Source organism: Panthera leo, chromosome F2, assembly GCF_018350215.1.
Source record: "Panthera leo isolate Ple1 chromosome F2, P.leo_Ple1_pat1.1, whole genome shotgun sequence".
NCBI classification, from domain to species: domain Eukaryota; kingdom Metazoa; phylum Chordata; class Mammalia; order Carnivora; family Felidae; genus Panthera; species Panthera leo.
In genome coordinates, this window is record NC_056695.1 from 71,938,064 (window position 1) to 71,951,850 (window position 13,787).

At 43.0% G+C, this 13,787-nt stretch overlaps 1 protein-coding gene across 4 annotated transcripts in view; it reads right to left on the minus strand.

The window, feature by feature from the left end:
- Positions 1-13,787, minus strand: part of ASAP1 (ArfGAP with SH3 domain, ankyrin repeat and PH domain 1) — a 311,003-nt gene that overhangs the window by 135,905 nt on the left and 161,311 nt on the right. For all 4 annotated transcript variants that reach the window (XM_042923771.1, XM_042923770.1, XM_042923769.1 and 1 more), the window contains one exon: positions 10,709-10,781. In XM_042923771.1, the coding sequence (XP_042779705.1) occupies positions 10,709-10,781 (73 nt within the window). The remainder of the gene's footprint in view (positions 1-10,708; positions 10,782-13,787) is intronic.

Below are 13,787 nucleotides of genomic sequence, written 5' to 3' on the forward strand. Positions count from 1 at the left end.
TCGGCAGTCACTAAGCTGAATCTTTACACGAACGGTAAAAAGGATTAGCTGACAAGGACTGAAAATCACAGTAGGACACCTCTGTGCCTTTAATTTAGGAGACTCCTCAACTTAGTCAATTTGGAAGAACGAGAGAGAGAGAGAGAGAGAGAGAGAGAGCGCGCGCAAAAACCATGTAAACAGCACTGGGCACCCCCCCATCCCAGTCAATGACGAGTATGTGTCTGTGGGCAGGAGGGACAGTGTTCGCAGGGGGAGCCTCTCCCTGAGCTGCGGGTGACGGGCTCAAAGGCTGTGTGTGGAGGGTGAGTGTGTGCGTTTTCAATACCACACTCCTAAAGGAATGCCAATCTTTGTAAAAACACCGAGGTAGAATTTTAAGTGTACTTTATTGGCCATATAAGGATTTTCAAGGGTTATTCTGACTCCATGGGTTACTTCCCTTACATGCAGACTTTAAGACTGAACTTCAGAGTGAGACTACGAGGTGAAAACACTGAGTTTACAATAAACTGAAAGTTCAAGAGTACAGACGATCACTGCTTATCCTAGCATTTAATCACCTACTTGCCTCTCCTGTGCTTCGTAAATAGTTTTGACTGAAAAAACAGAGCGCCTATTTTCTGTGTTTAGGTATCTGTGATCCACAAACCCGAGCTGAAGACATACCTCTCTCTAAGTCACTTTCACACACTGCTGCATATTGTTGAGTCCAACTATGCCAAAACACCTCTCTGCGAGTCAAGTGTTCTGTCAATCCCTGAATGTTGTATGTTCAATCAATGCTTAATAAATGAATTACTCATACATTATTTTTTATAAAGATCTATCTGCATCGGCAGTTGATAATTTGATGGAATAACTTGTACCAGACTAATGCTCCTGCCTATGACAATTATGAATGATGGACAAAATACAAAAACAACCACTAGAAACCATTGGAAAGCACGCAAAAGCAGGAAGAAAAAGAAGGGGTATTACCCTTTAAGGAAGAGAACCATGCCAGAGAAGACCATATTTAACTGGCTTTTCTCCTAAAGGCAGACTTTAGTCCATGTTGGGCAAGGAGAACTGAACTCAAGTACAAAGTGGCATTTTACTCAGCTGAGGTGTCAGAGGTCAGAGTTTGAGATTGCTTCAGCAGCTGGCAATTGAGGGGGAAATCCAAGAAAAGAAGAAGTCACAGAAAGGGAAGCCCTCAAATTCAACCCCTGGTTGCCCAGAACTGCAAATGCTTCGAAAAGCCTAGCAGAAAACAGTATCTAAAGAGTTAAGCAGATTCCAGCAACTTCCCATTGCTAAGGAAAGAGTTTGGAATTCAAATCCCACAAAGTTAGCCAGGGCTTAGTAAACACTCTGGGCTGAAAGCCTGGATGGACGGTGCCATGAGAGTATGGGCCATGCTGAAGGACTAAGGGCTATATCCTGGGACTATAAGCAAAACTAAAATAAACTTACCGTAAGATCAAGGTGATGGTCATCACCAGAAATCTAATCAGGTACTAGAATAAAACACCACACATTTCGTAGAAGATAAAAGAACCCAGAGTCTCTACATCATACAATTCAAATGTCTAGCATGCAAACAGAAATTATTAGACACACAAGGAAACAGAAAAACGTAGCAAAACACCAAGAGAGAGAGAGAGAAAAAAAAAACAGTCAAAAGAAATGGAACCACAGACAAGTTAGATGTTGGGTTTAGTACACAAGTTCAAAATAAATATTACAAGTAAGGTCAAGAGTCTATAGGAAAAGATGGATAAATGGGTGAAGAGATAACAGAACTCTAGGAAAGACAGAAATTTTACAAAAAAAAAAAAAAAAAAAAGGCCACACAAATCCAAGAACTAGAAAAATATGGTATCTGAAATAAGAATTAACTGCATGAGACTAACAGCAGACTGACACTGCAAAAGAAATGAGCCATAAACTTGAAGCCAGGAAAGTAGAAATTATCTAAACTGAAGCACAAGGAATATAAAGATTGAAAATAAAATCTCAGTGACCTGTGGGAGAACATTAAGCGGTCTAACACAAAAGTAACTCGAGTCTAAGAAAGAAAGAGACAGAATATAAGAATAAATAATTTGAAACAATACTGGCTAAAAATTTTCCAGCATTGATTAAATTTTTGCAGCTGACTGTAATTGTAACTACCACAGATTAATATATTCTAGTATCATATTAAATATTTTTAATATGTTCTTTCCAATGTGTGCAACAAAGTAGCCATTATGGTCCCATTTTAGAAAGGAGGAAACTGAAGCTGGGTGGGGGAGGGAATGGGGGTAGAGCTAAGCAGCTTGGATACATCCATGCGGTGGTGGATGGAAGAGGACAGATTTTGTTTGGACTCCCCCTACTATTTCAGAGCCTCAAGCTGAGGGGGATGAAGTCGTCATCACGGTCACCATTGTCAGGGACCTGCACGACCTGTGTGATGCTTCAGAACCGTCCGATGAGGTTGAAAAACTATTTTTCCATTTCCAGAAATGAAGAAAAAACTGCTCGAAGTATTCTCTGACAAACCAGTCAGGGGCTGACTCAGCATCTGACCCCACATCCATGTGACCCATTCGAGAATAAGTCACTAAGGGGGTGCGGGAAGCAGTTCCGTCTATGGAAGAGAACACGCTGGTTTGCAGGCCTCCCTAGTCGTTCCTAAGTGATGCCAATTACAGAGGCCCTAGTAACGGCAGTGAGGGGCAGAGAAAGAGAGACTGTGGTGAGCCAGTGCCAGGTCCAGGTTGCATTTAAAGTGAAAGAAGCTGCTCCTCTTTTTGAGGGACCCATCTAGTACCTTCGTGCTCTAGGACGACCGCCTGTTTTACTGGCCTGTCCCCCTGCACAGGTGAGGCACTCCTGGGAGTCCTCACTGCCCCAGCCCACGGCGGCAGGCACTTACCAAAGACCTACGGTTCAAATCTCGTAGCTACTTACTAGCTGTGTAAATGATTTAAACCAGGTTTAAATGTAAACTTACTAGCTTTGTAAATGATTCAAACTAGGTGACTTCATCCCAAAGTGGGGATAATAACGTCTTGCATATAGGACAGGTGAGACAATTAAGAAACATCATAAATCTATATAATAAGGCATCTGGCAACAAACATCAGGTGTAATTTCTTAATTCTACAAAATTCGACTATTAAGGTAAGAATATGTTTTTATATTTACCTTTAACAGTATTTTTGTTATTCAGCTTGAGGCTTTAAAAAAATCTGAAGCACTCGTTGGGGAATGAACACTCCCAGTTTTTTGTTTTTTAATTTTTAACATTTTATTCATTTTTGAGATACAGAGACAGACAGAGTGCAAGTGGGGGTGGGGTAGGGAGAGAGGGAGACACAGAATCTGAAGTGGGCTCCAGGCTCTGAGCTGTCAGCGCAGAGCCCGACGCGGGGCTTGAACTCATGAACTGTGAGATCATGACCTGAGCTGAAGTCAGACGCTTAACTGACTGAACCACCCAGGGGCCCCGAGCACTCCCAGTTTTATTTAAAATGACTTAATTTCTCATGAAGAACGCTCCCATAAAATGAGCGTATATATCATAAAAAACTACCTCATTTTAAGAGCACTCCTTCCAGGACAGCAAAATGAAGGAAGTGTGTGCACCTGCCCTCCATGCCTTGTGCCCCCTGCCTCTGATTTCAAGTAACAGAATATTTCAGGCAACGGCTTGAATATGAAAATTGGACCTTCTTAAAGAGCCTGGAATTCTGAGATTATTCTGGAAAGAAACTTCAATTTTCTAAATGCAGTTTAAAAAATTTCTCCAGTTTTATCCCTACATACTTTGAGGAGTACTACTTTCCTGGATAAGTGTGCCTCCTTTAGGAAAAAGCTTCCTTCCTTGACCCTTTTGAAGGAACTAATTATTTCAATTTGTTTTCACTTTTTAAGGAGTAATAATGGACCCACACAAATACAAAATGCCTTGCAGGCCGGAAGTAATTTGTTTAGACTTGCCTTAAATCACTACCAAAAGGTATTTACAGTTTCAGTCTAAAGGCTTCTACTTCTGGGGGCTTAAAATTACCTCTTTACTAGCAAGTTTACTGTATACCTTTTGACATTTTATGATTCTGTACGTTTCTATTAAAATTCTAATCCATTTCATCTCTTAACTATTCCAGTTAGGAAACTTCTTCACACTGAAGAAACACTCCAGGATTAAAAATACCATTATATGACACAATGGTAAGACACCAAACTTAATTATCAATTCTAGATTCACTCTGCATTGTACCTTTGACAAAATGTTAGCTAAAAAAAGCTAAAATGAACTTGCTATCCACTTCCTATCCACTGATGAATTTAGCACTTTACCTTTAAAATCTTAGATTTCATCATATGCTTTGAGCAATTTCTTAAAATAGATAAATTAACAAAATGAAAATCTGGGGCGAACATCACACATTAATTTTGCGTTAGAAAACACAAATGTTCCTATAAAACTACTCACTACATAATTCTACACTGAAAAGGGAGAAAACTGCCTTTTTCCCCTCAAGTATGGAACTCTTTTGACAACGTAGCCATACGCTGGAAATAAGGCTTCCATATCATATGCTAGTAATTGAATTCCATACCACTGTCATTTTTTTATTTGCTAAAATTAAAGAATTTAAGAGTCTCAACTTTCAGACTAACAATGTTATATATTTCTAGGGGGCACAATGTGTTACTAATAAGCTAAAACGTATTCCAAATATATCTTGGCATGAATTTTAAGGAAGCCACTATTTAATAATAAAATCCACATTTGGATTTGTGAAAAAAAATTTATCATAGAAGAAGAACTAGGAGAAGGAATATTCTGGGGTCTTTACTTCCAAGGAAAAGTATACTCATGTGTAATAATACGTCTGATTGAAAAAGATGAACAAATTCAACCCAACAAAGTTACTGACGGAACGACAAGCCAGGCGCACCCATGCTTACTAGGAATCACAGCCTCCTTCCATTTTTACGAAAGTACAGTATATTTCAGTTTGCTTTTTTAATAGCACTGATGAGCAGTGAGCTCGTCTTTCTCAAGAGACACACACCGACTTCCACTGAGCCTAGGATTTGCACGCCTAAACCCATGTTTGCAAGGGCAGAAGTCTCGTGAAGGCCAGTCCAACGTCGTGAAGGTCTACTGCCCTGACCCAGGGGCTTGTACCAAGATTGAGGCGACGTGTCAGCAGGCAGGTGAAGGCCTGCCCGGGGCTGGCAGAGTCACTCCAGTGGCCTCACAAGAGGGTGGCTGGCTTCCTCCAAGGCAAACGTGGAGCCGGTGGGGAGACCCAGACGGAAGCTAGCTCTTTTATGAACTGGCCTAGGGAATCACATGGTATCACTTCCATCACATTCTATTCATTAGAAAAGAGCTGTAAGTCTGGCACACGTACCAGGGAAGCGAATTAGGCTCTATCTTTGGAAGGAAAAACTGTCAAAAATTGCAACATTTTTTTTTAAGTTTATTCATTTAATATTTCTGAGAGGGTAAGAGAGAGAGAGTGTGTGTGTGCGCAGCAAGTGGGGGATGGGCAGAGAGAGAGGGAGGGAGACACAGAATCCGAAGCAGGCTCCAGGCTCCGAGCTGTTAGCACAGAGCCTGACGCGGGGCTCAAACCCACGAACTGCGAGATCATGACCCGAGCCGAAGTCGGACGCTTAACGGACTGAGCCACCCAGGTGCCCCTGCAACATATTTTAAAACCTCTACTGTTCAAGAAACTACTAGCTATTTTAAACATACATTAGGAGACAGAGAGGTGGGGGGCGGGGGGGACACACACACCAAGGCAAACTTTCTACATGACAATATTCTTCACAGATTAATAATGTCAACACTTCAACACTTAGGAACAATACAGGAAAGTTAAATAGCTTGGAAAATTCTCCCCTGATCCAAGCAGTTCACAGAATTCAGGTTTTTTGTTTTGTTTTGTTTTGTTTTGTTTTGTTTTTCTGAAATGTCCTCATACGCAGCAGGGACAGTAAGAGAAAGAGACAAATCCCCAAAGCCATTTTCAAACTAAAGGCTTTTGGGGAGATAACTTGTTTTTCCAATAAAATTTCTGTTTTTATTATACTGTGTTCCAATTAATACTGATAAAGGTTCTGCGTAAACATAATCACTACATTGTAAATGCAAGACCACCTCCAAGATATTCAGCATCTTCCACACAGTCTGGTGGGGGAGGTGGGGGTGGGGGTGGGGGTGGCTGGTCATCTCAAACCAGAAATACAGAAATGCTTTGTAAAACTTTAAAGAACATCAGATGGGTCTCATGTCACTTAAGCACTGTGAGAAAACAAGAAAATGATGAAAACACACTGGGAACCAGATCCCAGGGTTCAGCCTCTGTGGCTTCTTTGGATGAGGCCAAAAGCCCTTGGATGGGAATAGCCCGGATTCCACTGGGCATGTATCATGGAAAGATCTGCAACACCGCTGTTTTACTCATCTAGCTATTTTTTAAGAATTAAATGTCACAGCGCTGCCCACACAAGCTGACCAGAAACCCGAGTGTACTATGCTCGCTGGTGATGGTGGCAACCCTATCAGGTCCCAGCAGTCTGTGAGGTCTGAGTTTTTATCCCCACACGTCCGAGCCATGGGCATGATAACTGCTACCGCGGCCCCTCTCCAGGAACTACCGAAGTCACCCCAGGATTTACACTGCTGGGAGGTTCCATTTCATCAAGTCATTTGTGAACAGTCATGATTAAATACTTAACAGTCGTTCATGGCAAGCTTCTCAGGGACGTATCTAGCCAACCTGTAGCAATTCATTCCCCATGTGTTGAACCTCTAACCACATGTCAGGTAGAAGACAGGTACAGGGTGGCTGTACACAACAAAGCTGGAATCAGCTAGACCCTCGTTCCATTACTGTTAGGTGTGGCCGCTTGCAGAAGATAGTCTGGCTCTTGAAGCTTCAGCCTCACCACCTATAAAATGGGATCTAATGGGGATAATGGTAGGCCTACCTCAGAGGCTTGTTCAGCTTAGCTTCGTACGCATCAACCCCCTTGAATGTCACCTCCTCCGAGAGGTGTTCCCCTTAGCACCTTGTCAGACTATATCAGGTCCCTCTTTGTAAGCTTTCCAGTTTCTAAATTATAAGTACTTTCTGGCATCTCTCCCACTGAACTGTAAAATTCATGAAGGCAGAGATTCTGTCCGATTTGTCTAATATACTCACCCCCCAGAATGGTATCATGGAACAGGTGTTCAACAAATGTTTGTTGAACAAACGGTATTTGGTGACAAACACATAAAATATGAAGATAAAAGACATAGCACCAACCTTCCTCAGGCAATTCATGGGCCAGTGCAGAAGCTCTCCGTTTTAGCTGCACATCGTCTGGGAAGCGATTTTATTATGATCCCAATACCTGGGCCTTGCTCTAGAACAGCTCTTGGTATGTAGACCCAAGGGACCCCTGTGTTTGTGTTTTAAGTGCTCTTTGGGTGATTCTAATGAAAAGTCAGGGTTGATGGGAATATAAGCTGGTGCAGCCACTCTGGAAAACAGTATGGAGGTTCCTCAAAAAACTAAAAATAGAACTACCCTATGACCCAGCAATTGCACTACTAGGCATTTATCCACGGGATATGGGTGTGCTGTTTCAAAGGGGCACATGCACCCCCATGTTTATAGCAGCACTATCAACAATAGCCAAAGTATGGAAAGAGCCCAAATGTCCATCGATGGATGAATGGGTAAAGAAGATGTGGTATATATATGTGTGTGTGTGCGTGCGTGTGTGTGTGTATACACACACATACATATGTACACATATATACATACATACAATGGAGTATTACTCGGCAATCAGAAAGAATGAAATCTTGTCATTTGTAACTACGTGGATGGAACTGGAGGGTATTATGCTCAGTGAAATTAGTCAGAGAAAGACAAAAATCATATGACTTCACTCATATGAGGACTTTAAGAGACAAAACAGATGAACATGAGGGAAGGGAAACAAAAATAATATAAACACAGGGAGAGGGACAAAACAGAAGAGACTCGTAAATATGGAGAATAAGCTGAGGGTTACTGGAGGGGTTGTGGGTGGGGGGATGGGCTAAATGGGGAAGGGGCACTAAGGAATCTACTCCCGAAATCATTGTTGCACTAGATGCTAACTAACTCGGATATAAATTAAAAAAAATAAAAAATAAAACAAGTTAAAAAAAAAAAGTCAGGGTTGACACTCGCTAGTCCAATGCCAGAGAGACCGATCAACAGTTACAATACGATGGGGTGTATGTTCTCCTCCTGCTGCAAACCGATTTCCTGTGATGATGGAAATGTCCCGGGTCTGCCCTGTCCAATACCGTAGCTGTCAGTCACACTGTGGCTATTGAGCGCTCAAAATGTGGCTACTGAGCCTGGAGGACCTGAATTTTAAATCTTATTTGATTTTAATGAACTTAAATTTAAAAAGCCATTATGTGACTAGAAGCTACTCTATTAGATGGTAGAGACATAAGGCAAAGTACGCAGGGGAACCCCTCCCCCAGCGAGGGGTAGGAGCGGTCACACTCAGAGCGCTGAGGTCCCCATTCCAAAGGCGAGAACAACCTCCTGGAGGAAGTGGCAGTCAGACCGCACATATTCCTTGAACTCTCTACCTTACACATATGCACGGACAGCCTCTCCCTCCCGCCATACCCAGGTCAGCTGTGACCAAGGAAGCCCTTTCAAGAACAAGATGAAGCACATCCCTACCAAGAAAAAGAGCCCTTGTGTGAGCTGCCGAAGGATGTGATTGTGGTCACCGTGGCACACAGAGGGAACGCGTCTTGAGCAAGGACACTGGGGAGAAAAGGAGTTACGTGGAGCCCCCAGCAGAGCAAATATGGTAGCAATGCTCCGCTGCAAATCGGAGTCTCTCTTCGGTGGCTCACAAGCTGAGAGCCTCAAGCGTAAACCATAACATTACGGAGAACTGACACTTGGTTCCTGAGGCGGATACTGGCTCGTTAAGCTCTTTAGGAAATCGGGCGGGCCCGGTGCTATTTGCAGAAGACTGAATTAACCCGGAGAAGGAACCCATGCCACCGATCTGCCTGTCGTTTTCCCCCCGTGCGATGCACCTACCACGTGCAGGAAGTTTTTTGGTGGCTTTAAAGATTACCTCATTTTATCCATACAAGGCTCTGCAAATTAGATGATTGTTTTCTCATTTTATGGTGAAGCAATTTAAGATCCATGGAAGTTAAGTCATTTACTTAACAAGTAGTGACAGTTAGTGATCTACGCTACCTGAGTTTCTTTCTCACAAAAACTTTATTTTATGAAATAGATATCCTAAGTCCCCATTTGTTTTTGGTTTTTCCACCACAAATCCGGATGATCACAATCAATGCTTCAATAAACCCACCTGTGTATCCATTTTCCATACACTTTCACTGATGCATAACATACCTGCATCCATGCAAAAAGTATGTAAGCCTTAAGTGTAGCATGTGAAGAATTATCAAAAAATGAACTGAGCTACGTAATCATCCCCAAATCAAGAAAGAGAACAATACCACCACCTCAGAAGCTCCCCATGGCCACCTCCTCGTTATTCCCCCTGTCCACCTCCCCCCAGAGGGCAAATATCTACAAAGGGGCTGCCACATTTTGGGGGTAAATCAGAATGAAGCTAAGGCAGAAGTTATATAATTTAGGCCAAGATTTAAAACATGTGAAACATTTAAACAGTTAAAACATCACTATATAACTAGACAATTCTCTATTTATCTGTCTTAATTAGAAGTTTGTGTCTTATTGGAAATAAGGAAATTAGAGGGGTGTCAGGGAATCAGGATACAGAATGTGTTAACAATCAGGCCCAAGGGCTTTGAAGAAGACAAGAGACAATTAGATTTCCAGCTCGTTGAGACTACCGATTCCCAGCTCTGATGAGAGGAGGCCCATAAAGCATCTGACAGTCGAGTTTTTCCTTTTTCAATGTTCCTTTCTACTCCGTAATTTTATGACAATTAGGAGTATGACTATAAATAAAATATAAAATTTATATAAAATATGAATGTATGGCATTTACTGAACTTCCCCGAGGTGAAGATATTAGCTAATTAACTCCCTTCGACGACCCTGCAAAAATACCACAATCTCTGCTTTAAAGAGAAGATGGAGGTTCAAAACCGTGAAGTAACCAGCCTAAGGTCACACTGCTAGTGAGAGGCAGAGTGAGGGTGCAAACCTGCACCTGTCCGACTTCAAGGCCAAGAATAGACTCTGGTTGGCAGATCTGGTCAGGTCTCAGTTCAGCCTCGCCCCCTTCCCCGGCACTCACACCGATTTCCAGATGTTGTAGAGGTACGCTGCAGAAAGAACGATCTTCACGTGTTTAACAGAGACCCCTGAATTACGAACTGATCAGCTACACAAACAGATGCTGCCTATCTCACATGTCACCTGTGGCTAAATTACCTGTACACCTGCTAAGGTTTTAAATGTCCAGTGGGTCTAAAAACCCACTGCAACTAATGTTCTTTCATTGTTTTATTTTGGAAACAGTAACCGGTTTAGGTGGAGAAGAAACAGAGAAAAAAGGGAAAAATGGAACTTCTTCGACCTTATTTTTTCTTTTGTATTGTCTTCTATAAACGTAACATCTTACAGATAACAGAGAAAACTGCAAACGTTATATATAATTCATGCCGTCTGCTTTGGAAAGTACTTACCTTGACCGGAATTATATATTGCTTTGACAGACTTCTTCACTTTCTGTAAGGCTGTTCTATCTTGGTCTAGAGCCTAAAAGAGAAAAACGAGGGGAGAAGATGTTGGAAAATTTGGCAAATTAAAACTCACTCGTAATGACATCCATCTTGTGGAGTGCCACAGCGGTAGCAAGTGGACATATTTACGAACAGGGAACCATTTCAGAGACCGGCAGTACCTGTGATCTGAGGAGTTCTGTTTTGGGGATAAAAAGAGTCGTTCCACAAAGCTCAGTGTTGGGGAAAGCTGACAGCATGGGAGTCAGTCGGTTTTCACACTAAGCTCTGCACGGGAAAGAAACTACAAGCCACTTAAGATAGGGGAAGAATGGTTTTCACTGGAAGAAGGTGCAACCCGGGAAGGGACAAAGGCCTAAGACGTGAATGACACATATCCAAGAGAACTAAACACATTTTTATCACCTGATGGGAATTTCAGCCAGGAAGAAAACATTTCAAAGGGCGCAATGAGAGTGACCTGAGGATTCCTTTTAAACTTTTTTTTTTTTTTAATGTTTATTTTTGAGACAGAGAGAGAGAGAGAGAGAGTGCGCATGAGTGGTGGAAGGGCAGAGAGAGAAGGAGACACAGAATGTGAAGCAGGCTCCAGGCTCTGAGCTGTCAGCACAGAGCCTGATGTGGGCCTCAAACTCACGAACTGTGAGATCATGACCTGAGCCGAAGTCGCATGCTTAACCGACTGAGCCACACAGGTGCCCCTGAGGATTCCTTTTAAAATTAAAAAACTTATGATGTAAGGCCAGTTGTATTTTAAAATTCTGCTTACTAAAAAAACACAGCATGGAAAATGCTACCATGATGCTGGTAATGCTTTTAAATGATTTCTTAGATGGTGTATAAACACATCTACATCATCTACTTGTGCTACAAGTTGCGGGGGTGGGGTGGTTCTAGGGGACTGACTGTTGGTTTTTAATCCAGGGACTGGACACACAATTGTGCTCTGTTCGGGAAGACTGTGCACTTAGGACATGCATACTCTTTTCATAATGTGTATTTCAATTCAAAATCAAATTTAAAAAGGGTTGTATTCAATACAGAAATTTATATGGCACGCTGACCTAACTTCTTAAAACAACTTTAAACCTTCCTCTCTGCTTCCCTGAGGGTCAACGATCCAGAGACTGGGAGCCCCTGGGTGGTGTGTCAAAATCTGGAGGGCACGAGCAGTGACAGCAATAATAATGAACTTAGGCACATAAAATTTAAGACCATGAAATGTACGCTCACATCCAAGACATCATCTAAACCTCAAAACCTCAGAGGAGAAAACCGAGGGCCACAGAGGGTAAACACTCCTACCCCTGAAAGTCGCACAAAGAGATGAAAAGGGTAAATGCAGTGGCAGCAGGTAGTAACACCCTTGTCCTGCAAGACGGCCTTTCCTGTCACTCTAAACCTGTGGCTCAAGTGGCGCTGCCCCTTCCGTTCAGCTCCAGTCCTCTGGACCCCGGTGGCCGGCAGGGTGGGTACCTGACCGGCGCTGGGCCCAGGCTCTCACAGGATTTCTGGGCTTGGGAAACAGGGACCTCAGTGTGCAGATCCCTTCTGAGGAGGGGCGCCTGGTGATCGCCGGTGGTTCTGTTCCTTGATCTGTGAGGAATCTGGACAGACGGATGGACCGATGACACACACAGAGCACCAGACACAGGAGCTGGAGAGGATGCTGGTGGCATCAGAGTCCTGGCTTCCAGCTGCACCCAAGGCATAGGTCACTGCTAACCTTCCTGTAGAATGAGTATATTTTTGCCCCAAGCTGGTTGAAGCGGGGGTTCTACCACTTGCAACACAAGTCCTGAGTAACACAAGAACCCAAGTTTACTGAGCACTTGCTACGCCAGGTATGAACTTGGTATGGTGGACGTACCAAGTAGGTAAGATACATATGCTTCCAATATCTTCTCCCTTTGCACTGCATCTTTACAAAACCCCCGGAAAGCAGAATCCACGTTTTTAAGATAAGGAAATAGGCCTTCAATAAGTATTTGCAGAAAGGGAGGGAGAGGGAAAGATTAATTAAGTTGTCCAAAGTCACAGAGCCAGAAGGGGCTGGAGTCACATCTCACGCTAACGTCTACTGTATCTCAAACCTAATGAGATGCTGAGGTAAAACCCCGAGTTTTCAGACCCCGAGTCTGACCGCTACCCTCCACCACGCCCATTGCTTATGTTCCACCTCCACGCATTTGTCACAGCCATTTACCACCTGCACTTCTATTTAATATTTTTCTTTAAGCCCATTCACATCTTTTACATTGTCCAGAAGTGTAGTAAGTGGAAAATCAGGATCACTCACCGTTAACAGAAGATACCCTTTTTAAAGATCACTGTGACTCTCTCTATAAAATGCTCATTTGGGGGCTCAGTTGGCTCAGTTGGTTAAGTGTCCAACTTTTGGTTTTGGGTCAGGTCATGATCTCATGGTTTGTGAGTCTGAGTCCCACGCAGGGCTCTGTTCTGGTAGCATGGAGCCTTCTTGGGATTCTCTCCTTCTCCCTCTCTCTGCCCTTCCCCAGCTCTCTCTCTCTAAATAAATAAACTTAAAAAAGAAGATAAAATGCTCATCTGTTCTGTACCTGCGGCCATCTCCTGTAACACCATGATACTGCACTCCACACTTAAGGAAACAGTGTCTCACTAGACGGTTTCACAAGAGACAAAGTTTGAGTTATTTCACAGAGTTGAGGTTTGTACTGTAGAGAAAAGAGGAAAGAGAACTCACATTTTAATAAGTGCTTAGAGTGGCACAGAGGGTGCTGAGGCTGCCACGGACCGCCTCAGGTCATTCTCACCAAAACCCCATGAAAGCAGTACTATTATCAAATTCGTTTTATAGATGAGGAACACAGAGGCTCAGAAAGTCTGACTCGCCCTGGGCGGCGGAGCGGGAGTCTGAGCTCGGGTCCTCACAACAGAACCTGACCTCCCAACAGCACCCAGCTCTGCGTTCCCGTGATGTCTGGGATGAACTGCATCTAAAAATAGAGCCTCCTTAAACACTGAGAATAAATGAGGGTTG